Source organism: Lupinus angustifolius, chromosome LG01 (genome assembly GCF_001865875.1).
Source record: "Lupinus angustifolius cultivar Tanjil chromosome LG01, LupAngTanjil_v1.0, whole genome shotgun sequence".
Lineage (NCBI taxonomy): Eukaryota > Viridiplantae > Streptophyta > Magnoliopsida > Fabales > Fabaceae > Lupinus > Lupinus angustifolius.
The window spans coordinates 27,377,519-27,402,254 of record NC_032009.1 but is presented as its reverse complement, the minus strand read 5'-3'; the positions used below and the strand labels follow the sequence as shown (position 1 = coordinate 27,402,254).

Here is a 24,736-nt window from a genome sequence, read left to right as displayed (position 1 = left end):
ACCAATATAGTCTCATGTCTCTAGACTATCTCATTGTTAGTTTAAGTGTTGTTATTTAATGACCAGGCTCCTAGATCAATTGATATAATTATCTTTCTTTCTTGGGTAAAAAATATAGTTGTATTTCTAGCAAATATAAAGTTCAACATATGTAAAACATGTGCATCGCATACTAAGTAAGAATAACACAATAACTAATGTAATTTTATTCTTATCTATGTCTCTTGCATTATTTCAAACATTTACGTTATATTTAATATATATTATTATTTTTAAATATTGATATAACTCTATTACTGTCTTCACAATTTACATATATTGATATATCTAAAACAAATTATCATAATTAAACTATGTAATAATAATAATACAACAAACACTTAAATAAATGGTGTTAAAAGAAATTTGCTCAAAACCATAATCTTTAACACTCACAAGCTGTGTCGGTGGCATTTTATATTCAATGTAGTCACAAAGAGAAAAATGTATTCTCATAACACGTAAGAGTTTTTTACATTATCGTTGCATCATCATTTACTCTTAAATATAAAGAACTCTATTTCTCTTTAATTGACAACAACAGCAAGCAAAGAATCACAAGAAATCAAAGCAGGCCCGATCTTGGTGCCCCAGTGTTTATCCTAGGAAATGAAGGATCGTGTTACAAAAGAATATTATGACAAAATAATCCGTTTGAAACTATAGACGAAAAATTAATAAACACCTTCTATATACACATGATGAAATTAAATCCAAAACTTTCTTTCTCAGCACGTTCAAATCTGAAAACTTGTTACCAAACTCAGAAATCACTTGTTAGACCACTGGAATTCTATTTCTAGATTCCTTGGTGGTCCACTTTTACTTTGAGGCAACAGTGTGTACTCTCCAGCTACTGCTCCAAGCATTACCACTCTATCAATCTGGATTGTTACTTTCCCAAATTTACTCTGTCATCAAATTATAATAGAGTGGTTAAGTGGAAGTGTCAAAACAAAATAATCTAAGATGAATTGAACACATTGCATTTATTAGTCTATGGTTCCAAGTATTTTTACCTTTCCTACTTTGCTCTTATTTTTGCATGAAATGTTAAGCTTCTGTCCTTTTGGAGGACTCTCAAAGGACCATGAAAAGCTCTCATCCCATTCCGGATTAGGGCCGGTTGAGACCACCTGATCAACACATCATGATGGATATTAATAATGCAGTATATTTACTTTTCAAAGAAAATAGTATATGGCAAATGATATGTATTACTAAACAATAAATCAACAAGTTTTATACCTATTTCCCACAAAACATAATGTTCCTTGCCATACACAATCATATTAAGGCTACAGATAAAGGGACTGAAAAAATCACCAATTAAGTCAAAGATAAAGGGAAAAAATGGCAGCCCAGTTCACGAGGCTCCAACCTAGTGGGGTATGGGAACTCTTAACCTCTTGGTCACTAAGCAGCAATCTTACCGTTGCATAGAGACTCACCCCGCGTCAAAGATAAAGGGAAAGAAAAAATAAATCTGGGTGAGTGAATCTCTATTCTTGAAGTCTGCATATGCAGCAGAGCCAAATCAAAATGCATACCTTAATTGAACATTTGTATTGGCATGACTTCCATTAGGAAAAAGCAGATAATATTACGCCTTTCAAGAAACAGCTTTCATAGGTCAAATTTGACCACAATTGGCAAAACAAAACCTCACCTTTTGACACCCATATTAGCTAACCCTATTGCAGACACAGACAGAAGCAACTGCCCCTCCACCCCAACCAAAACAACAACACATAAAAGATGAAAAATCAGAAAACAATAGATAAATATGAAATTTAAATACAAAACTGACCTTGGTTTGCCTTGGTGGAGTGTTGCCAAGTGTAAGCTTACAGTAAACACTCGGGTTTCCAACAGATTGCTTCATATTGTTACCACGCTTGATGATCACCACCAATGTCCCTGGCAAACACTGTAACAGAAATTCTGCCTTCTCCTGAAACCGAGGTGGGCCAGACTGGATTAAGTACTGCAGAAATGGAATAGAATCTGCAGCTGCTACTGACTGAGCTTTTGAAACTTCAGCTGGGCATGCTGACCAAGCTTGCCTGAGCAGAAAAAGTGCATCCAAGGCAGCTTCCTGACAACCCTCAGAGCCTGATTTCAAGGATGTAACCAGATGGGGAATGCTAAGTGTTGCTGGTTCAGTTGCTCTCAGTCGCGGGAAGTTGCTAAATAGAGAATTTAAGGCTTTAAGATACTCTTCATTCACAGTACCACTGGCCCATAAATCTTTTTCAATAGCGGCTACAAGAATATAAAACTGTTAGACCATGTTTACACAGACCAAACCACGAGACAGAAATATAGAGGGGGTGGAGTGGTGTTCCTCTTTGCAAATGTGACTTAAAAGTGTCAAAGAATCATCATAATTCTGAGTAAAAACTGCAACTTTATACACAAAATCTAGGCTTCAGAGTGAAATTCATATATTTTTTTCAGTTAAATAGACCACTGGGTGCTTACCTTTGCTAAAAGAGGTTATATAAAGCACAAATAGTCAATTTGTTCAAATAATGCAACAATTAGTTGAAGTTCACAAGCCACAAGTTTTACTATCTATATGTACCTTCCCTAAATTTTAGGTGCACGCCCAATTAAAAATTAGCTCTTTCATTATCCAAAAGACTTGACCACTTCTCCATATTCAACTATTTGATGTAGTTTGCCTATTTTAGTGAAAAACATTTTAGAATTCATGTTATGTGCTGGCTAATAAAAGTAAGGCAAAAAGCATTTAGCATGATTCTTCAAGGGGAAAAACTTCGATATGCCAACAGTGCATGATATATGCAGAGAAAAACTCACCAGTTATCGATCTGACTGTCTCACTGGAAGCATACTCTTGAATAGTATTATTTGAGAAGAGAAGTTTAACAAACATTGCAGCCTGAACAGATGTTTCTGGTTTACTTGAACCTATCAGATCCAATATAACTTGAACACCGCCAGCTTCTGCAACTGCTCTTTTGTTTGATCGACTGTACATCACAAGGTTTTGCAGAGCACATATGGCTACCATTTTTATTTCTTCCGTTGGTTGGTCTTCAAGCACATTCACTAAAGCACGACAAGCTGAAACTGCATCAGCTGTTCGAGCAAGACCCTCATTCTGTAACAGGTCCCCAAGAGCCAAAGTTGCCAATAACCTTGCCTGTTGTGCTTGGGTTTGTGGATCCAAAAGGTACTGTGATAATGGTAAGATAGCTGACTTGGTAGCTTTTGTTTCTCGGATCTTTATATTGTTCAACAGTACTTCTAGGAGTCTTGCAGCAGTTTCCTCACACTGATGAGATCTTAAGAGCTCCAAGAGAGCCTCTATGGCACCACTTTCAGCCATTGCTACTGCACTAGTTCCATCATCACTTTCCAACACTAGAAGAGCATTTAAAGCACCAAGAACAGTGGCATCTGATCCAGATCGAAGCAGCCTTACTAAAACAGCAACAGGCACTTCCAAGTAGAATTCAGAACTAAATTGCAGAATACTTGACAAAACAGATGCAGCAGACTCCCATAACGCGTGAGGAAGGTAAGGATCAGCTTGCAATATCACTTTTGAAATTTCAATAACACCACCCTCTTTAGCAATTTCATTTGGCCAAGTTAGTGCAATACTAACTAGGGCCTTTACAGCTCTCTGCTGCAATATGTGTATACCGGAACCAAGACATTGTATAAGAGGACCGATTACCTGCTGTGTTACTGGATCCTTCTGAAGGTGTTCTTCTAGAAGTAGATGTGAAAGAAGCTCAGCAGCCAACTGTTGCACTGCTGATATTGGAGAATCAAGCAAGGGGATAAGTGGTTCAATAACTTGGTGAGAAGTCAATCTATGGTCAGCACGACACTGTGGATGTTCTAAGATATTAACCAAAACCTGCAGTGCACTATGTTGTCCATCAGGTCCAACTTCTTGTCTTGTCAGCAACAAAAACAAGGGTTCAACCACTTTAGCAGCAGATTGTCCTTTAGCTATGCTAGCATTATTGGTCAATATACGCAGTAATTCTGCGAAAGCTGCACATAAAAAATCAGGTGCTTCATGTAATATGTCAAGTATGCTTTCAATAACTCCAGCTTTCACCATTTCCATTTTACAAGCAGGCCTGTCTTTTCCTAACTTGACCAGAGCTCTGGAAACAGCCTCATGAAGTATATAGTTCCTACCATACAGTAGGCCAACAAGAGGAACAATTGCACCATGTGCGGCAACTAATTCAGCCAGTTGCTCATCATCAACAACCCTATCCAATGCACGAACGACTGAATGCTGAGCAGGACTAGACTCAGTTACAAGGAGAGAGACTAGAGGTTCAACACAGCGTGCAGCAGCCATCGTGGACCGAATCCTTGTATTTCCAAAAAGAGCACAACATAATTCAGCAGCATCTGCTTTGAGGTCCATTGAACAATCAGATGAAAGGATCCTGCAAAGAACATCCACTGCATTCATCTCAAAATCTGCAACAGCAAGTGCTCTTGATGGGTTTTCACTCAGCAACCTAACCAATGCAGCAATTGCAGCATGCTGCTCCTTCTCTGAACCAGTATTGAGTATCTCCACCAAGGGCTGAACCGCTTGTCGAGCAGTCTCTGCATTTTTAATGTGGTCAGCAGAGAATAAACTTTCCAAGGCTTTAGTAGCACTATACCTTGCAGCTCTTCCTCCTAAACGTAGGACAGCTACAAGTTGAGCAACAACACCAAATGCTGACTCATGTTTCCTTATGTCCGCACTACTAAAAAGAATTCCTAACAGATCTGTAGCAGCTTCTTCAGTTGAATCTTGTGGACTCAGTGAAAGATACTTTGTAAGTGCCTCTAAGGCCCCAGACTCTACCATTATAATCTTATTCGATGGGCAATCTCTAGCAAGTTGAATCAAAAGCCCAAGTGCTAAAAATGGTGCTCCTGGGCGATCTGGAATCGGTTTGAGAAGATCAACTAGTGCAGGTATTGCCTTCCGAGAAGTGGCACCGACTCTTATATCATCAACTCTAAACAACCTCTCCAGAGAAACTTGATCAGGATACCGGACCAAAGAAAATTCCTCTGACATTTCCAGAAGATCCTGTATATCAGTATCAGCACAGCCAAGCAAGGATATAAGCCCACCTGCTGCCCCAGAATTTGCCACAGACAAAAGTGTTCCCCTACTACCATTACAGACAAGGCTAGCTATTGATTGTGCAGAAAAATATTTGTCTGCCAATTCCTCTGACCTCGACAAATTGGCAAGTGCTGATACAGATTTCATGGTCGCATGTGCTCGTATGATATCTCTATCTTGAAATAAAATGGCTAACAACAAAGAACATATCCACTTGCTGCTATCTTCTTTGTTATCAATCTGCATGTTCAACATAAAACATCAGACGAAGGTATCAATACAGAAATCATAATCATATATTGTTATCTAGCTATTTCATGTGCCAGGGGGTGGGTCATTATTTAGGAACAATAGTTGGTTTCGATGTGCTTATTGTGATGAAAAAAGATCTTTCTTATTAAAAAATACTTTTTTCATTTTTTAATCATGTTTGGGGGAGATCCTAGAAAAAAATGTTTTTGGTGCATATCAGTTCTCAGGAAAGACCTTTCTTATAGCATACCCCTACCCCTCCCCAATCGGCCATGGAGAGTCACCGGCCACACCTGTGAGGCTGTGACCCTATTTTTCCAAATGTTTACCAAAGGAGAACATAACCTTTCCCAACACTTCGTTTTCTACTGTTTACAACCAAAATTGAATGTGCCTTGAACAGTTTTTCATTATACACAGAACTACTATCTCTCTAACTAGTGTGTCTAAATATTCAATACATCTTGGTAAGTTCCGTGCAATATAAGTGAGAAAATGATCATATGCAATGTTTCTATTTTCTAGCATGGGGATGTAGAGTGTAAATTTTGAAACTTGGTGGGTGTAAATTGTAGGATTTTAAATTAGGTGCAATGAAGCTAGTTTGAAAAAAAACTTCAAGTGGAGTAGGTAGAGGTCTAGTATAATATTTGACCAATTAGGTATTAACTATGACTATGGACTGTCTACTTCTTTCTGATTGACTGAAAACATGGCGATGATATTCAAATACCTGAGAATATTGTGAGGCACAATTTGAGATCCTATCTGTAAGAACATCAACTGCTCCAGCCTCCATTATTGCAGTTCTGTTTTTCTCATCATGACAAGCAAGAATAGACAGTAACCATATAGCTAAGTTGGCACCACATATAATGGTGGTGCTAGTGTTGGATTCACCACTGTTGGCATCTTCTTTTGTATGCCTGCATATGCTGATGAGTTCCTTGCTGTCGTCACCCTCATTGCCTAAAGAAGACAGTGCAGAAGTAAGCACATCAACTAGAGCCTGAATAAGAGTAGTGCATAAGGTTGATAAATTGAGATCCTCGAATAGTCTCTGATGATTTGCCTTTGAAGCACAAATAAGAAGTGCAGCTCCCCCAATTTTGACGTTTACATTTGTGGAACTAACTATCCTGTTAGCTATTGAAGATATACATCCAGAGGCAGTAGCAACAGTATCTCCTAAAATTACAGGCTGGTCCTTGCATAATTGGGATAATATCTCAATAGCTTTATCCTGAAACACAGGTGTCGAATGAACAATAGACAGGACTATCGGACTTATGCTTCCAGGGACTTCAGCCAAAACTGCACATGCAGGTTTGATATGTGCACTGGTCTCTTCTGACCTGGATAAAATGGCAAGTGCTTCTAGAGCTTCTGATGTGGAAACAGATTCATTAATAGCAGAATCTAAGAAGGAAACTAATGCGAGAACAGTGCCAGCACGACTCACACAATCAGTTACAGCATCGTCAACTTTGCGAGAATGTAGGAGGCGAGCAATTGCTGCTGCAGCATGGGTTTTACCAGAAATTGTACCTTCACATAATACTCTGGTAGCAGGCAAGATAACTTCTTCAGTAACAACTTTCTCTGCAATTCCACTATCCAAAATAAGATTAGCCACAGCCCATGTTGCCATCTCTGCAACTTCCAAAACTGAAGCGTTAGCTAGTGCAACTAGTGGGGATAGTGCATCTCTGGCAACACCAGCTACATCCCTGTTCTCTTTGATAGAAAGAAATATTGCAGCCAGGCAGTGTGAGGACTCCATTAAGATACTTTCAGATTCAGCATTAAGCAATTTGATGGCTGACAAAAGTGTTTTAACAGCAATGCTGCTTTCACGAACATCTTTTCTCATTTTGAAAACTCCTGCTAGAGCTGATGCAGACTTTGCCTGAATTTCTTCCTTGGTAGAGCTCAATAATGCTATCACGGTATCAAATGCATCACTGGAAGCACTACCTTCACGCAGAATGTCACTAAGAGGAGCAACAGAAAGCATACTTCTTAAAGCATCCAAAACATAAACCTTAGATTCAGGTAGATCACTAGTCAATAATGCTGTAAGCTGACTGATAGTCGTAGTATCAGATTTATGAATTAAATGATGTAAGGTCTTCGCTGCAATATCCTTCCCATTAGTGCTTCCATTCTTCAAAAGCCACAACAATGCAGGAACAGCGTCAGCACTTTCAACACAAGCACGTATATCTTCACTGTGATTGCATAGGTTCTTAAGGATTGTTGCTGATTCTTCCCTTGCTTTTGCAGATCCTGTCTCCAAAATCTGAACAAGTGGAGGTATACCACCAGCAGCAGTAATGGCCCACTTACTTTCATCATTTTCATTAGATAGAAGGCCAAGAAGAGCGACTGCGCATTCTTGCTGCTGTTCTGATGAAAGCCCTAGAAGAGATATCAATAGCTGAACTCCTTCACGGCCTTGAAGTGCATGCCATAGACTGCTTTCACTATTGCACAGTGTCAAGAAAGCTTTTACAAGTTCATCTTGTGTTTCATTGACAGCCATTGTTATTAAACCAACAAGCAACCGTTTTGCATCAGAATTTTCAAGTTTAATTGACAGCACGGAATTGCCATACAAACTAGCTAGGGCTTCAATAGTGCGTTCATGCACAAGGAATGGCAAGCGAGGTTTAAGTTGTTTGAGTAATGTCTGCTCAACTGCCAAAGGATCTGATGCTCTGGTAGATTCAGCCTTGTTATCATATATCATAAGAGCTGAAGCTAAAGCTCCTAATGTGTCAGCAACTTGGGTAGGAGAGGTGCATGATTCAAGGCTTTGACCAAGGCTAGATATGACATTAGACAAACCACCGGAGATGTTTGCCAGAGCACACATAGCATTCTCCTGCAATGCTTGAGCACACTCACCCTGCATGTATTCTTTGGAAGGAGCTATGGTAGCATTGATCAAAGCAGGAATACCATTAAAATTGGCTATCTCTCGCCTTGCGTCTTTGCATTGTGCAGATAGAGATTTAAGAGCACCAGCTGCTTCAGCTCTAACAGGGTCATCATTACCAGGGCCTAATAGTTTCAGGAGTTGTTTTGTCACATCTGCTGTCAACACCTTTGAACAAACAGATGCGTCCTCCATCATTACAGCAGCAAGTAAAAAGCACACATTAGCTAAATTGCTAGACTCTCCTGTTGCTAGTAGCTTAACTAATATGTCCACTCCTCCAGCTTGTATTGTTGCATTCCAAAATCCCTCAGTATTGCTGGACAGATTTTTCAATGCCCCAGTCAATAAACTTTCAACTACATTTCCTGCCTTCAGGCCCTTTTGCAGCTTCTCCCACAGCACTGGTACAACTCCTTCAGTTGAAAATATTTTTGAGCCTACGTGATCTTTTGCACCACCTTGAGAGACAGCATAAATAGTCTTTGCAGAAGCAAGTTGCCCTTCAGTTGAACTAGACTTTAGTAGACCAAGCAATGGAGGAATGCATCCTCCAAGCAAGACTTTGACCTTAAGCTCATTTTCTTTACAAAGAGAGCCCAAGACAGTTGCCGCCTGTATCTTCACATTCAATGAACCAGACCGGAGAAGGGAAACAAGTACTGGAACGGCTTGAGAATGAGATCCAACAGCACTAAAAGCATTTTCACGCATATGTATAAGCTCCAATAATTGCCTTAAGGAATACTCTTTCTCTTGCGCAGAGGATGAGTTTTGACGCAGCTGCTCAATGCATTGGGCAACACTAGCTAATGTCCCATCTGAATCCTCCATGCTGCTGCTACGGTCTCTGCAAGAAGTTAAAGATGTAAGATGCTGAAGTTCATATACACAAATTCAAATTGCATTGTCATAAATTGAAGCATCAATTTAGATGGTTCTTAATTCATAAAGCATACACATCACTTTGTCAGAGCCTCAGAATCTCCAAATTCTTATCGCATATTACATCAGATTTTTTTAAGAAAAAAATTGCAAGAGGACTCTGTAGGTGTTAGCCTACTTGTCTGCAAGTACGACAGAATACAGATACTAACACACAAAATGCGTCAAACAAAAGAAAGTATAATCATTTCCCAAAAAAAGAAAAGGAAAAAAAGAATTTACGATCATTGGTTGTACAAGCAACACAAGCAAGTGACCAATAATTATATCAGGTTGTAAAATATTCCTGTACAACAAAACTTAGACATGTTTTTAGTTGTAACCGACCTTAACCCCATCTTCAGAACAGAATGTGGAGTTGGAGGTTCCGAAACTTGAGTCTTCTCATCACCATTTCTATCCTGCAATCAAGAAAATGACAGAGTACAACGTCAAATTGTATTCCTGAATGTTTCTATACTTCAATTGAACCAAAAGATAAAATATATTTGAAACAACAAAATAATAATACAGAGAAGGATTCACTCCAGAAGCAACTTTTTTTCTTATTCCTATTCTTAAGCCAGTGAGAGCTGGAAAATTGTTAATATCTTCTATTATATTCCTTATCAATAAAATGAGAGTACTAAATAAATAAAAATTATGCAATGAAAAGTGAATATAATGCTACCTATCTTTTATAATAAATAAATATTTCTTACAAATTTCGTAATATTCATTAAGCTTTACATGTCTCAATAAGAAAAAGATAGCAGAAAAGGACACCCCTATCCACAGAATTAAATCTCACAGAGCTTCATAAAATTTCTTAATTCTCAATTATACTTTCTAAGATTGTCTGCGGTCTAAGTACAAAACAAGAGCAAATCAATCTGAATTGCACACAAAAGATCCAGATGTACAAAATGGTAATAAGATCCATAAATTCCAATGCATGCTTATACTGACACATGATCACTATTTTACTTTATGAACTCCTAATTATGTAATGATAGTATAATAATGTGATAGATCATGGAAAACTCTGAACAATACAACCTTTATCCCACTAGCTCGGGTTAGCTAAAACTATGAAGAATGTTATAACAAATTAGTACCAGATCAGAAAGGCTGTTGCCATTATTGGCAACATGCCTCCAAGACATCGCGGTAGTCATCTTCGCTTCACTCAACACTCTAAGCAGATCACTCCAGATCTAGACTGCAGAGTGCATATACACTCAAAACATCACCATTCAAATTTCAAATCCACCTGCTCTCAACATCAACAACATTTATAGGTTAGAAAAATTAACATTTCTACAATAACAACATAGGATAAAGTAGATCACGAATAAAATCATGAATCTAAGACTGTAAATTGAAACTGAAATCAAATCAGTAGTGCAATAAACAAATAGATCCACTGGTGTCGCTTAAACAAAATCATTGAACTAAGTTTTGACTAAAATTGGATAAGTTTTGACGATAGTCAATGAAAGATGATGAAAGAGCTTACAATGAAAGGAAAGTAATGAATGAATATGATGAATGCATGAGAGTGAGAGTAATGAAATTCAGAAATGGAACATTTGATTCTATTTAGAAAGGAAAAAGAGTTAAGTAAAAATATAAAAACCTTGGGATTAGGATAAGTGTGACTAATGAATTCAATTTCTTAGAAGTGAAGTGAACAAATAATGAAGGTTAATGAAGGATATGAATGTTATTAAAACCGAACCGGTTATCAAATAGTCAGATATTGGTATAGCGTATATTAATTAAATTGTATGTCACTTAAACCGGATATACTTACTTATATTTATATATTGATATATATATAAACCTATAACAAAAAAAATTCAAATAGGTAGATACTCAAATTTATAATCCATATTCATAATCTACTCAAAATTCTCATAAAGAAACAACTTTAAGTTTTTAACAAATTCAAAGTCTAAATTACAAAACATATATCAATCCAAAAATATCACTTAACAACCACAAAATATAAATAAATGACACAAGTTCACAACTCACTCTACGGAACAAATAAATTTAGAGTTTTAACATTTAACGAGTCAAAGTTGTCTCATATTCATATTATATTTTTGCATCAAATTCTATCTTCAGACAGTACTCCAAGATTAGACAAATGTCACTGACATTACACAAAAATGTTAAGAACCAAAAGGTGTAATTTAAGTATGCCTTGGAAGCATGTGCCTTGAAGGGTTGGAAAAATGAGTCACCTTGTAATATGTTTTTAAGTTTTTTATTTTTTTTTTCAAAAAAAAAATATGTGTATAAACCGGCCGGTTTAGTGAAATACCGGTCGGTTCACCAATTTTGACCAATTTTGATACTTAACTGATTCAATATCTGTACCGTATCGGTTAGGGGACCGGTTCATTGGTTTTCCAATTGAACCGGCCGGTATGGTACGATTTTTACATCATTGAAAGACATAGATAACTTCTCCCTAATAGTATTTTATTCATTATTCAAGTCAGAAGGTTATCTTTTTGTTATATTTTTAAAAAATTTCTTTTAATTTTATAATAATATACTATTAATTCGGGATAAAAAAATAAATGTTGTTCAAACAAGTTAAAAAAGACTACACCAAGTGATCCACTTTTGGACACCAATTATTACAAGTGATATATTTTATGAGATAAAATACATGTTTGATTTTTGTCATTTTTATTTTTCTAAATTTTTACTGCGTGTGGAATTTTAGTTTGAGATGTATTTTTATTTGTATGGAATAAGAATGGAAGATGCTTTAGGTATCACTGGAGAAGACCACCGACAAGTACTCCTTTCAGTCTTCAACTCCAAGATCCAGAGGAGAACCTACACTTGCTTACGTGGAAACTCAAATTCAACAATTTTAAAAGTTTGGATCATTACTCACTATTATATTAAGTGTAAAATCTATGTATTGCACATTATTTTTATTTAGAAACTAATAATAATTAAAAATTTATTTAGAAACTAATAATAATTAAAAATCAATAGTGGATGATGTAATAACAGTGTAAAAAATATTTATATTGTCAGTGTATACATTTTTTTCCTTTTATATGAATATAATATCTATTCACTCACAATATAAAAATTTATATATAATTAATGTATCATCTGCCTTTTATTTTTATATTAATTTTAATTTTATTTAAGAGTCAATAATGATTGAAAATGAATAGTGGATGATGTAGTAATAATATAAAAAAAATCTTACAATATACATCTTTTTCAAGAAGAGTTTAATGAAGAAAATTTAGATAGTACTTAGTATATCTCATCAACTTAAATATCATATCAAATAAAGTTATGTTAAAGTTGAAAACGTGAATCAGACAAATTTACAAACGGACATTAATGAAGAAAATCTAACATAGGATCTGTTGACAAACCACACAAGAGTTTGGATACTAAATTTTCTTATTAATTGGATCAACCTTTTGTTGAATCAAAATTTAATTATTTATCAAATGCATTTGAGTTGAGTAGTGAATATTGGGAGCCTAACTAACCAGAAAATATCAAGTCTATTATTCTCTCGTTTGACAAATGGTTCCTTTCTTCTTTTTTGGGTACATAAGGTTCCTTTCTTCTTCTAACAAAACAACCGATTTTTAATTGGGACGGTTGATGGGAGAATTATACTATAGTTTGATTTCTGAAATCTACATTTGCCAGAATTAAAAGTGATCTTAATATTATATTAATTATTAGCTGCAAGAAGTGGATGCTGAAAGACAATTACATAAGAGGTAGAAAACATATTATTAATGTACCAAAAAACTAAATATTATAGAGTGTAATATCTAGTATTGTTACTGTAAAGATTTATATACAGATAATACATTATCTGTCATTCATTTATATTATTTTTTGAAAAGTTAGTAATAATTAAAAATAAATAGTAAATAATTAACTGATAATATATAGAAAAATTATATTATCAATATATACATATTTTTCTTACTGCTGACATGGACTTGTATGAATTGCAAGTGGCAAGAATTTGGATGGAATAATAATTCCCAATCAAATCATGTGGCAAGTAACAAGTCATGTTATGAACAGCTATGTCCCCTAAGCATTTGTTGCTATTATCCCTCTAATGATTGGGACTCTATACCATACATATAGTCATTATTTGTTTCGTTTTGTTTTCAAACTAATTGTAATGTTATCGATGCATGTTATGGTTAGGAGTATTTGGTTTTCTTTAACCCTTTGCTTTAAGAATTGTAAATGAAATAACTACTCATTCATTTCATCATTCTTACCTCTTAATTTCATTTTTCTGCCTAAAGTTGTGATACTTATATATTTTTAATCGACAAATATTAGGATATTAATATTTGTTCCGTGTGATACTCGAACTATTAACTTCATTCATTCTAACCTTTTATTTCACTATAACCATCAAACCATCTTATAATTTTTTTCTTTAGTTTTTTAAATTTGTTATGAGTGAGACTTAAATCGACAATCTCTTTCACTTTATTTTTTAAACCCTTCATTCTAAGTATAACTCGTGACTCCCCAAAACTATAGTTATTACTTAGTTATGGATGACATGATGTTTTAAGATTAACCAATAGTTTCTCACAAACATTTTGGAGTAGAATTAACCATACCTTATCTTAATATGCTCATACTTAATGTTAGAGCATTTCTTCATCAAAATATATAAAATATATAGCAACTTAATAGTTACAATTTTTTGTAAATGAGGTATCTTTTCACTTCTTTAAGCATTTCAGCCCAAACACATTAATGTCCAAGGCAATTAAATTTAATTTGCATATACTACATTATTTGTTAGTCGTTACATTTTAACAAACTTGTAAGGACAATTGTTGCATGAGTAGTTACCCACTCTGAAAAATATTAGTTTAGTTTTTTACCCAAAAAAAGCGATAAATACCCTTGGTAATACAAAAAATAATAATATAAAACTATGTGTCATATATTGAACGTTTCACTTAATTGAGGTTGAGAGGTTGGGAAAGGTTGAGAGGTTGGTAAAGGTTGAGAGGTTAGTGAATGGGAAGCTGGTGTGGCAGGATGTGGCTATGATGGAGAGGTCGAGGTAGAGTGATGTGGTGGTGTGGCTGGTGGAGCTGAAGCTGAAGGAGAGGTTGGGGAAGAAGTTGGATCTGCAAGGGGGTTAGTATGTAAAATAGGAACATTAAGCATAGTCCACTCCTCAATAGTAGAGGTGTTGGATGGTGAATGAGTACTGTATAGATCATTATAAGGAAAAACATCTTCTACAAATTTCACATGCCGTGATGTAAAAATTCGATTAGTTAATGGAGACAGACAATGATATGCACTTTGAGAAGAGGAATAGCCTATGAAGACACAAGGAAGAGACTTGGGATCAAGTTTATGGGAAGAGTAAGGCCGTATCCAGGGATAACAAAGACAGCCAAAACTCTTGAGCTTTTGATAATTTGGAGCATGGCCAAACAGTTTGAGATAAGGGGATAGATTGCTAAGAGTTGGAGTTGGTAGTCGATTTACTAAATAAGCAGTAGTGGATAATGCATAGGACCAGAAATTGAGAGGCAGTTTAGCATGACTGAGTAAGGACGGACCAGTTTCAACAAGATGACGATGACGACGTTCAGCATAACCATTATGTTCTGGTGTATGAGGAGGAGAAGTAAGATGAGAGATGCCATGTGTGGATAGATAAGGAGTCAGTTTGACATATTCACCACCATTATCACTGAAAAATTGTTTTATTTTACAGTGAAAGAAATTTTCGACTAATGCTTTGAATCGAATGAAAATGTCAAAAACATCTGATTTTCGTTTGAGTGGATAAAGCCAGATATATTTAGTGTAGTGATCCACAAAAATGACATAATACTTATAGCCATCAGTAGAGTAAATTGGTGCAGTCCAAACATCAGAGAATAATAATTCAAGGGGATGGTGAGATGTGAGAGAAGAAATGGAAAATGGTAATTTATGACTTTTATTTGTGTTGCAGGCATTACAATGAGACAGCTGAAAAGATGGAATTGATAAATGAAAGTGGGAATTTAAAACCCTAAGAACTGATGAAGAAGGATGTCCTAGACGATGATGCCAAGCATGTATAGGTACGTTGATAGAGACAAATGCTTGAGGAAGAGGTGGACGCCACTCATAAACACCATTGCTAGTTGGACCTCGGAGGAGAGTATGACCTTGAGAAAGCTCCTTGACACGAAAAAAAGAAGGTAAGAACTCAATACTAGTATTGTTTTCTTGACAAAATTCGGAGATAGACAAAATGTTACGTGAAATGCATGGTACATGTAGAACATTTGAAAAGGTGAATTTTGTAGAAGATGTGGATATAGAAAATGAACCTGTGTTTTGAATTGGAAGTGAGGAACCATCACCAATCATAATTTCTTTTGTACCATCATATGGAGCATGTAGTGAAAGATTAGATAAGTCATTGGTCACATGGTGAGAAGCACCACTATCAAGAAGCCAAGTATTAGAAGAAGGATTCATGGTAGTAGCCACATGTGCTTGAGGGGCATGAGGTCGAGGTTGATACTCCTTTGATGTGGGACGATGTGAAACAGCTCGAGGAACTAGTACATTAGGAAATTGACCCTTGAATGAGGAGCAGTTGCTGAGAGAATGTCCTTGTGCCCTGCACCATTGGCATTTGCCAAGATAGGGACGTTGTTGGCGAGGAATATGAGAGCCTTGTGCAGGATGATATTAAGGGTGTGGGTGCGGAAAAGAAGTAGCAGACTGGGTCTTGGCACGATATTGAGCAGTATTGACAGTCACTGGAAAGTTGGATGAAGTAACTTTGGGAGAGGCGGTGATTTCTTTGGTGATTAGTCTTTCATGAAGCTCTTCAAAGGTGATGGGAGTATCTCTGGCATTTACTGCATCAATAACAGACTTATATTGCTCATAATCCAAACCAGAAAGTACCTTGTCAATGATGTCTTCATTGTCCATGGGTTTGCCCATGGAAGCAAGACGATCCGTGCATTGTTTAATGGATTGCATGTAGGAAGTGATGGATTGAGTGGAATGAGTAATCTGACTGAGATGATTTTTGATTTGCTTAAAATGTCCTCGAGAAGGGTTGGCATATGTGGTGGCAAGCACTTTCCAAGCTTCTGCGGCAGTCGTTGTTTGTGAAACAAGGGCAACGAGATCATGGGATAAAGTACCAACAAGGGCACCAAAGATCAACCGATCTTGACGAAACCATGATAGATTAGCAGGGTTGACAGTGGAAACACCATTCGCATCTGTGAGAGTAGGTGGGGGAGAAGGAAAAGAACCATCAACATATTTCCAGAGATCATATCCTAGTAGAGTGGCTTGAAGTTGGGTTTTCCATGCAACATAGTTCATGGAGTTGAGCTTAATGGCATTATGCACCTGGATATTAGTGAAAGGTTTGGAAGGATCGGTTGGGTTGGGAACAATGGTGTTTTCAAGCGACATGATTGGAGATGTTTAGATTGGGAGGATCGTATTTACCGATACCATATAAAACAATAATTCTTCCTAATTCTTAAGGGGTTATGTTACACCCTTTTATAGAAAGGAAAATACAAGGATTGCATATTGTTGTTTGCTGCAATCAGCTAGCTAAAGAAACGCTATACACAAGGCCAATCTTAATTATTATAGCCGTGATTTGAATGATGAATTATAAGACAACTATACAAACAATTAAAACATCCTTTTGAATTTGAGTGATAAATTATAGGCCGTGATTTGCTCTTCCTTGAATGTAATAACTATAGCTGTGATTATCTCTTAATACAGACAATAAAGCCAGTAATTAAATCCTTCATACAAAAATTGAAATTAAACTATGTTATCAAAGAATCAAAATGAAATGAAGTAAATTGAATCTCTCCTTAGTTCAACTTCAACTTGTCCCCTATTTCAAACTACTAAATTACAACCAGAACCAGCATATTGGTTCGAGGGGATTGGGTACCCATGTTTTTTATTTTTAGAATATAGTTTTTTTATATAATTATTGTTCTTTAGTATTGAACGGGAATGGTCGTATTGAATGCCAGGTAGAATGGAGATGATCAGAAGTCTTAGTCGGAATATCGGCTGGACCCGCCGGGGAGGTACATGAAAATGTTTTCCGATAGTCAAGTCACTATAGAATCTCTAGAGAGAGAATGACAATAAATAAGAGAGAAGTTAGAGCAAGAGCAATAAATGAAGGAATGAGAGATTAATTATACTCTGTGTGTGAGATCCTCTATTTATAGAGTTTGAGGTTGCTGATGTGGCGTTTGGACATTGGTTAGTACATGGTGGGTACAATGGAGATTTGTCGGATTGTCCTTGTTCACCCTGCAGGTCTGCAATTGTCGAAATGTCGAGGAGCAGGTGGAATGTGCAGGCGACATGACAGGTGGAATGTCAGCTTGCATAAAAGGCGAGTCAACAGCGCAATGATGGCGAGATTAGAGATGCATTAATGACACGTCAGAGGCATTAACGACGCGTCATAAGCATTTATGGTACTTGTAGTGGGTCTAGTCCGCCTTAGGCGGGCGAACCTGATATGACTTGATAAGGCCACATGCTCGGGGCGAGCTAGAAACTACCCGAATTTATCTGGGGAGGAACAATTGCTCCTAGTCTATCAGGTCGGCCAAAAGTGGGTCGGGCTGGTGGACTCAGGATGTTCCAATTTGATGGGTTTAGATAGCATTTAGGTGCAAGGTAGCTGATGATAGATATCTGCCCTTGTCAGACACGTGGGGATACGCTTGGCGTTTCGTCTAGAGGCTTGGAATATCCCGTTGACGCATCTGCTTGTTTCAAATCCTCTGTCTTGGTTTTTGGGCCATCGTTGGATTGCTCTCGAGTGATTTTGGACGAATAGATGTGTCTCTGGGATTGGGTTTCGAGGGGGTTTGGGTCCAGGCCCTCATCTATAAATAAGGGATCTTCCCTACCACCTTTCATTATCCTTTCTTTCTGAAATCTTCTTGTCGATCTTGCATCGTCTCTAGAACCCAGACAAGTGAATTTCTCTTTTGTCCAGAACCTTCAGTTCAACACTCGGTAAAGAATTGGAAGAACGGTTGTGCCCTCTTCCAACCATTTGAAGGACCCATGAAGAATTGGAAGAATGGGTTCTTCCGAGTGGAGGTGCGGGGCACCCGACATACTTCGATGTATGGTCCTAATACTCGACCTCGTTTTTCGTTCTCTAGGAATGGGGGGATCCATCAAAAGCTTGCCAGGTCTTTCAGCTTCTCATATAACCAACTGGATGCTCGGAAACATGAAGTGGCGGATGAAATCCTGTCTTGGATAGAGATGGTCGGGTTATAGCGTGTTATAAGTTGGTCTAGGGGGATCACGCTTTTGAGGCAAAGGTTGGTGAGTATCCGGGTTTAGGGGTCTCGTCTTTTTGTGATGTTTTTGCTTGTTTTGACAACCTTTTGTTTTCTTGTTTTTCAGCAGCTGCTATGGGTGATCAAATGGACCGCTCAAGTCTCTTGAGGAGGGCTGCTCTGAAGAGGAAGAGTGTTGAGGTAACTAAGAAGGCAAGGTTTGACTTGCTTGCCCATTCTGAATCTGCCTGGGAAGATGCCCCGTCCACCGAGCCAACAGACATTCTACCGTCCCGCTCAGAGGCTCCAACAAATATTGCTCCTATTCTGGTGGGTTCTCATCCGGTCAACCTAACCGGTGAGGATGTCCTGTAGGGACTCCCCTTACTTGTTTCGGGGAACCTGTCAGAGGAAAGACCCCTAGTTCTGGCAAAGGGAAGACTTCTGCTAAGCACTCTTTCCTTTACCGAATCCTGAGGAAGGTCGAGGCTGGGTTACTAAATCCGGGTGTAGTGGAGACCATGGACACCCTGCCCGTGGTTGAATTGCTCAGGAAGGTTCGAGAAGTTGGGGTTTTGACAACTTCGATGGCCAAGTATTTTGAGGGTGAGGGAGTATTGGCTACCCGAGTCGGGGAAGAGGCCCTTGCTAACCTTTAGGAGCAACATTCAACCAAGCTGCATGAGCTAGAGAAGAAGCATGATGAGGCTATGAGGGTGAAGGAGGAGCAGAATCTGACCACCGCTGAGCAGCTGTCGGCAATGTCTCTTTAGCTCAAGGAGGCATGAGAGGCGACCTTGTAGGCCTAGATGGACATGGGGGTTGCTTAGAGGGAGTTGGGTGTTTTGGCCAACCATTTGGGCTGGGTAGAGGAAGAGAAACGTCATCTTGGGGCCAAGTTGAGGCTGTCGGAGGAACGAGAGGAAACCACCATGGATGTTATTGCTCGATTGACTGATGAGCTAGAGCAACTGAAGGCGTCTTACCAGAACTTGGAGGATGAAGCTCTTAGGATGGCCAATGTAGTGTGGGACAACGCTTTTGCTCAGGTCCGCCTGGTTCTTCCTGAGGCTGACTGGTCATGGATGAGAATTGATGTCAGGGTCACTCCTAAGAGTGAACTCGTCGTCGATGAAGATGAGGGCCTGGTCAAGCTTCCTATTTTGGGTAGGGGTGATGAGGGTCTTAACTTGTATTTCCTTTTACCATTGTTGATGTAATCAGTCAGGTTTAACCCGACTTTTATGAATGAAGATTGTCTTTTCCACTTTGTTTTGTTAGTTTATCTTTTGTTTATTGACCAATGCATAATATCAGTGAACTTCCTCGACTAATGACTGTTTAATCTTTAAGTGTTAACCGTATGAATCTCCATGTTTGAACTTGAACAATCAAGCTGCTTTTTGATTCAAAAAAGTTAGATAGTGTTGGTCATGCTCGGATTATAAACGAGTGACCAAGTTGAACAATTAAATGATGATTGCCCATGTTCCCTTTAATCAATAATGTTGACTGAAAATCCAAGTGATGGTTGGTCGTATCTTACTAACTGAATTTGAATAAATGGTGATTGGGCGGAGAACTTGGTCTTTGTCTTGGTTGTGAAATTGGACCGCTATCAAGGGAGACTAGCCCACGCCTTTGAGGGGTGTGTGATTAAAGACCAAGAGGACTTGGTCCTCGCTTGGGTTTTAGGGTTGGACCATCGTCAAAGGGGACTGGACCACGCCTTTGAGGGGTGTATGATTGTCGACCAATGGGACTTGGTCCTCGCTTGGGTTTTAGGGTTGGACCATCATCAAAGGGGACTGGACCGCGCCTTTGAGGGGTGTATGATTATCGACCAATGGGACGTGATCCTCGCTTGGGTTTTAGGATTGAACCGCCATCAAAGGGGGACTGGTCCATGCCTTTGAAGGGTGTATGATTGGTGTCCCGTCTAAGTTCTGTCAAAAACATCTGAATAATACCTCGTTAACATATAAGTTGTATTTGATTACATCATTTGTCCAGTCACTGAAAGGACTGATACATTAAATTTACATTTTTAAGCACAAAACTGTCACAGGTTCATTGCATTCCAAGTGCGGGGAATTTCCCTTCTTGTCAAGTCTTCAAGTTTATAGGTCCCTTTACCGATCTTGTCTATTACTCGGTAGGGTCCTTCCCAATTAGGTGCTAGCTTGCCTTTGGTCTTGCCGGTGTCTGCCCTTATGAGCACTAAGCTGTCGGTTTCAAAGTCTCTAGATACCACATTCGCGTTATACTTACCGGTAGTTCTTCTTTTATTGGCGGTTTCTCTTATCCGAGCCTGATCCTTTTTATCTTCTATTCAGTCCATATTGTGTCTCAGGATAACCGACTTGGCGACTTCATCAAATTGCAACGTCTAACAGGTGGGCTCTCCAATCTCCATTGGAATCATAGTCTCGGCCCCGTAGGTGAGGTTGAACGGTATTCCCCGGTAGTAGAGTAAGGGGTTGTGCAATAAGCTTAGAGGATGTGATGTAGTTTTTCCGGCCAGGTTCCTTTGGACTCTTCTAACCTTTTTTTTATTCCTTGTAGGATAACCTAATTAGCGCTTATGCCTGACCATTGGTCTGAGGGTGTTCGGCCGAAGTGAAATGTTGTTTGATATAAAGGACTGACAACAACTCTCTGAATTTCGGGTCTCAAAATTGAGTTCCATTATCTATGACAATCGCAGCCGGTACCCCGAACCATGTGATAATGTTTCTCCAAGTGAACCTCTGAATGTTGGTTGAAGTTATCATGGACAAAGCTTCAACTTCAATCCATTTAGTGAAGTAATCTATTGCCACTATCAGGAACTGGAGTTGTTCGGCTGCCGGTGGGAATCGCCCCAAGATGTTCATACCCTACCTGCAGAACGACCACGGGGTCATAATGGTAATCAACTCTTCAGGTGGGGCCTTATAAAGATCAACAAGCAACTAGCAAGGTATGCATTTCTTGGTTAAATCGGAGGCGTCTTTTTCCATGGTTGCTAGTAATATCCTGCTTGAAGCACTTTCTTGGCCAGAGACGCTACACCGAGATGGTGGCCACAACTACCTTCGTGAATCTCTTGGAGGACGTATCGTGCCCTATTGGGGCCGAGACATTTAAGCATGGGAGTAGAGAATCCCTGATGATACAAACAACCTTGCGATATTGTGAACCACGAACTGTGATATAAGAACCTTTGTTCTTCTTTCTGGTTAGTGGGGAGGTCGTCATTCAATAAGTACCTGATGATGGGGCTGGTCCAGTTGTCTGATATCTGTATCTGCTTAACCGCCATGACACTAGGTCGCAAAATTGTTCCCTGAACCACCAACCCGTTGTTGCTCGGATTCTTCATACTAGCCAGTTTGGATAGGATATCTGCGTGAACATTCTGCTCCCTTGGGACATGTTGGATGGAGGCTGTCTCAAACTTGGCCATCAACTCTTTAACCTTTGATAGATACTTTCCCAATAACATATCCTTTGTTTGGTAGGCACCCGTGATTTGTGAGACGGCGAGTTGAGAATCACTACATATGGCCACCTTTTCTGCACCGACCTCTCTGGCTAACTGCAAACCAGCAATGCATGCTTCATACTCGGCTTGGTTGTTCGATGTAGGAAAAGTGAAGGTCAATGAGTGTTCAATGGTCACGCCTTGGCCATTATCCAACAAGATACTAACGCCACTGCCTTGAGGATTGGATGAGCTGTCTATATAGATTGTCCACACATGCCTAGGATTATTCACTTGTACGGTCAGCTCGACAACAAAATAGGACAAGACTTGGCTCTTGATAGCTGTCCTGGGCTCATATCGTATATCAAATTATGAGAGCTCAACAGACCAGGAGATCATTCGTCCGATTAATTCTAGCTTGTGCAAGATTTGTTGGATTGGTTGAGGAGTTGAAAGAGTGGGACATAATGCTTGGCGGACACAGGGAGGAATTTGGATAGGGTCGCCAACCGCCCATTCAACCGTTGGACCTCTTTGACTGAGTGTGGGTTGCGCATGTCTATAACCGCTTGCCATTTTGTTGAATTTACCTCTATGCCCCGACTTGTTAACAGAAATCCCAGGAACTTTCTGACTTCAATCCCGAAAGTACATTTCTCTGAATTGAGGCGCATATTAAACTTACGCAACCAGCTGAAAATAGCATCCAGGATGGTTACATGGTCTTCTGTCGACAGGCTTTTGACAATCATGTCGTCCATGTAGACCTCCATGTGCCTCTCAATCTGATCCCCAAACATAGTATTCATCATTCTTTGATATGTAGCCCCTGCATTTTTTAGCCCAAAAGGCATGGCCGTGTAGCAATAGGTTGTATTGGGTGTGATGAAAGAAGTCTTGTCTTGATGTGGGGATACATGGGTATATGATTGTATCCGGAATAAGCGTTCATGAATGATAAATATTGATACCCGGAGGAGTTGTCCACGAGGTGATCAATGTTTAGGAGGGGGTATGGGTCTTTCGGGCACACTTTGTTCAGATCTATATAATCCACACACATTCGTCATTTCCCTGACAATTTCTTGAACAATACCATGTTGGATAGCCAGGTGGTGTAAGCAATCTCTCGGACAAACCTGGCTTCTAGAAGCTTGAAGATTTTTCGAGTAACCTCGGTCGTTCTCTCGGTGCCCATCTTCCTTTTCTTATAGGCCACTGGTTTTTCCCCCGAGTTGGTGGTTAGTCGGTGGCAAACGACAAAAAAGTCAATCCCCAACATGTCTGCAGCTGACCAAGAAAAACGATCTTTGTTGGTTTTCAAGCATTTAATTAACCTTGACCTTTGAGCCTCACCGAGAGTGCTGCAAATATAAACCAAATTTTCTTTTGAGGGCCCCACTTGAAGAGATGTTTTTTCTCCCTTGGGTTGAGGGCAGAACTCTCCTCCGTAAGGTCTAGCGTCCAATTCAACCAGGTGCACACCCTACTGCCTTTTCATCGTGGGTGGTGTCTGTGTGGAAGTGTGACTCGGGTGGAGGCTCATCTGATAATAACTTCTTGCACTATGTTAGTCCCCTTTGACAGTACATACCCGAAGGTCAGACGAGAAAAACTTCATGCATAGGTGTGAAGTGGAGACCACTACTTCGAGACGATTCAATGTTGGTCAGTCGAGGATGACGTTATAGGCAAAACTACAATCCATGATCAGAAACTTTGCTTGTATTGTCCTACTTAGGGGTTGCTCACCGATGGTAAGCCAAATGTCAACATAGCCATGAGGGGTGATCATTTGCCTAGTAAATTCGACTAGCTGACCGTCATAAGGCAATAAGTCTTTGTCTTGTAACTCCATTTTGATGAATAAGTCTTATAACATAATATCTGTCGAGCTGTCCTGATCGACGAATAGCCTCTCAACCTTTTTATTATTCATTTTAGTGGTGATGAAGAGGGGGTCGTCATGACCATGGACGACACCTTCATAATCATGGTTGTCGAACGAGATCGGGGATGTCACCCTACTCTTGTGGTGTTTGTGAGAGTTTCGGATAGTTGCCTACATGACCTCCCGAACATACCTTTTCTGGGCTCTCTGGAGGTGCCCCTGTGGCGAATCCGCCTGATATTGTGTTAATGTCCACTGGACTCCGCTGCCGCCGGTTATTGGGGCGGTACCTATGTTCATGGTCCCTATTTGGAGGATGTTCCTATTGAGTTTTTTGGGGGAAACGTCTCCTAGAAGGACTGGATCGGCGTGGTGGTGGGGACTGCCCTTGCTGGGCTCGAGCAATGAAATGTTGAAGATGATCAGCTTGGATCAGATCTTCAATGGTGTCCCATAGTTAGGTGGATTCTTCTGTGACATGCCCAAAAAAGGTGTGGAAGTCACAATACTTGGAACGATCCTAGGTCCCTAGCTTTCTCCCGGGGTTGGGCTTAGGGAGCTGGACTAGATGGATGGCCATAACCTTTTGCAGAATCCTGGTGCGACTAGCATTGAGGGGAGTGTAGGAGGTGTTTTTTGGTTTTTTGGGTGGTCGGGGTGGGTCATCTCGAGGCTGATCATGTATTTTTGGCCGTTTGGCTTCCCGTGGGGG

The 24,736-nt window shown here is 39.1% G+C and overlaps 1 protein-coding gene across 2 annotated transcripts; it reads right to left on the bottom strand.

Moving 5' to 3' along the window:
- On the bottom strand, window positions 548-11,007 carry LOC109359262. Of its 2 annotated transcripts, none has more exons than XM_019603872.1 (8): window positions 10,927-11,007; window positions 10,406-10,560; window positions 9,636-9,709; window positions 6,156-9,213; window positions 2,866-5,410; window positions 1,850-2,304; window positions 1,059-1,175; window positions 548-950 (listed from the first exon to the last, which is right to left on the bottom strand). In XM_019603872.1, exons 2-8 carry the CDS (start codon window positions 10,463-10,465, stop codon window positions 810-812), a joined length of 6,450 nt encoding a protein of 2,149 aa, XP_019459417.1. In that variant the 5' UTR covers window positions 10,466-10,560; window positions 10,927-11,007; the 3' UTR covers window positions 548-809. The 2 variants fall into 2 exon arrangements, with proteins under 2 accessions (XP_019459417.1, XP_019459406.1); XM_019603861.1 differs by lacking the exon at window positions 10,927-11,007 and adding an exon at window positions 10,807-10,920.

Bases quoted from the DNA above. Each gene is read 5' to 3' on its own strand.
- LOC109359262 (XM_019603872.1), bottom strand. From the start codon at position 10,465: ATGACTACCGCGATGTCTTGGAGGCATGTTGCCAATAATGGCAACAGC. The intron at 2,305-2,865 runs GTGAGTTTTTCT...ATATTCTTGTAG, and splicing joins GACAGTCAGATCGATAACTG to CCGCTATTGAAAAAGATTTA. The intron at 1,176-1,849 runs GTCAGTTTTGTA...TGTGTTGATCAG, and splicing joins CTCCACCAAGGCAAACCAAG to GTGGTCTCAACCGGCCCTAA.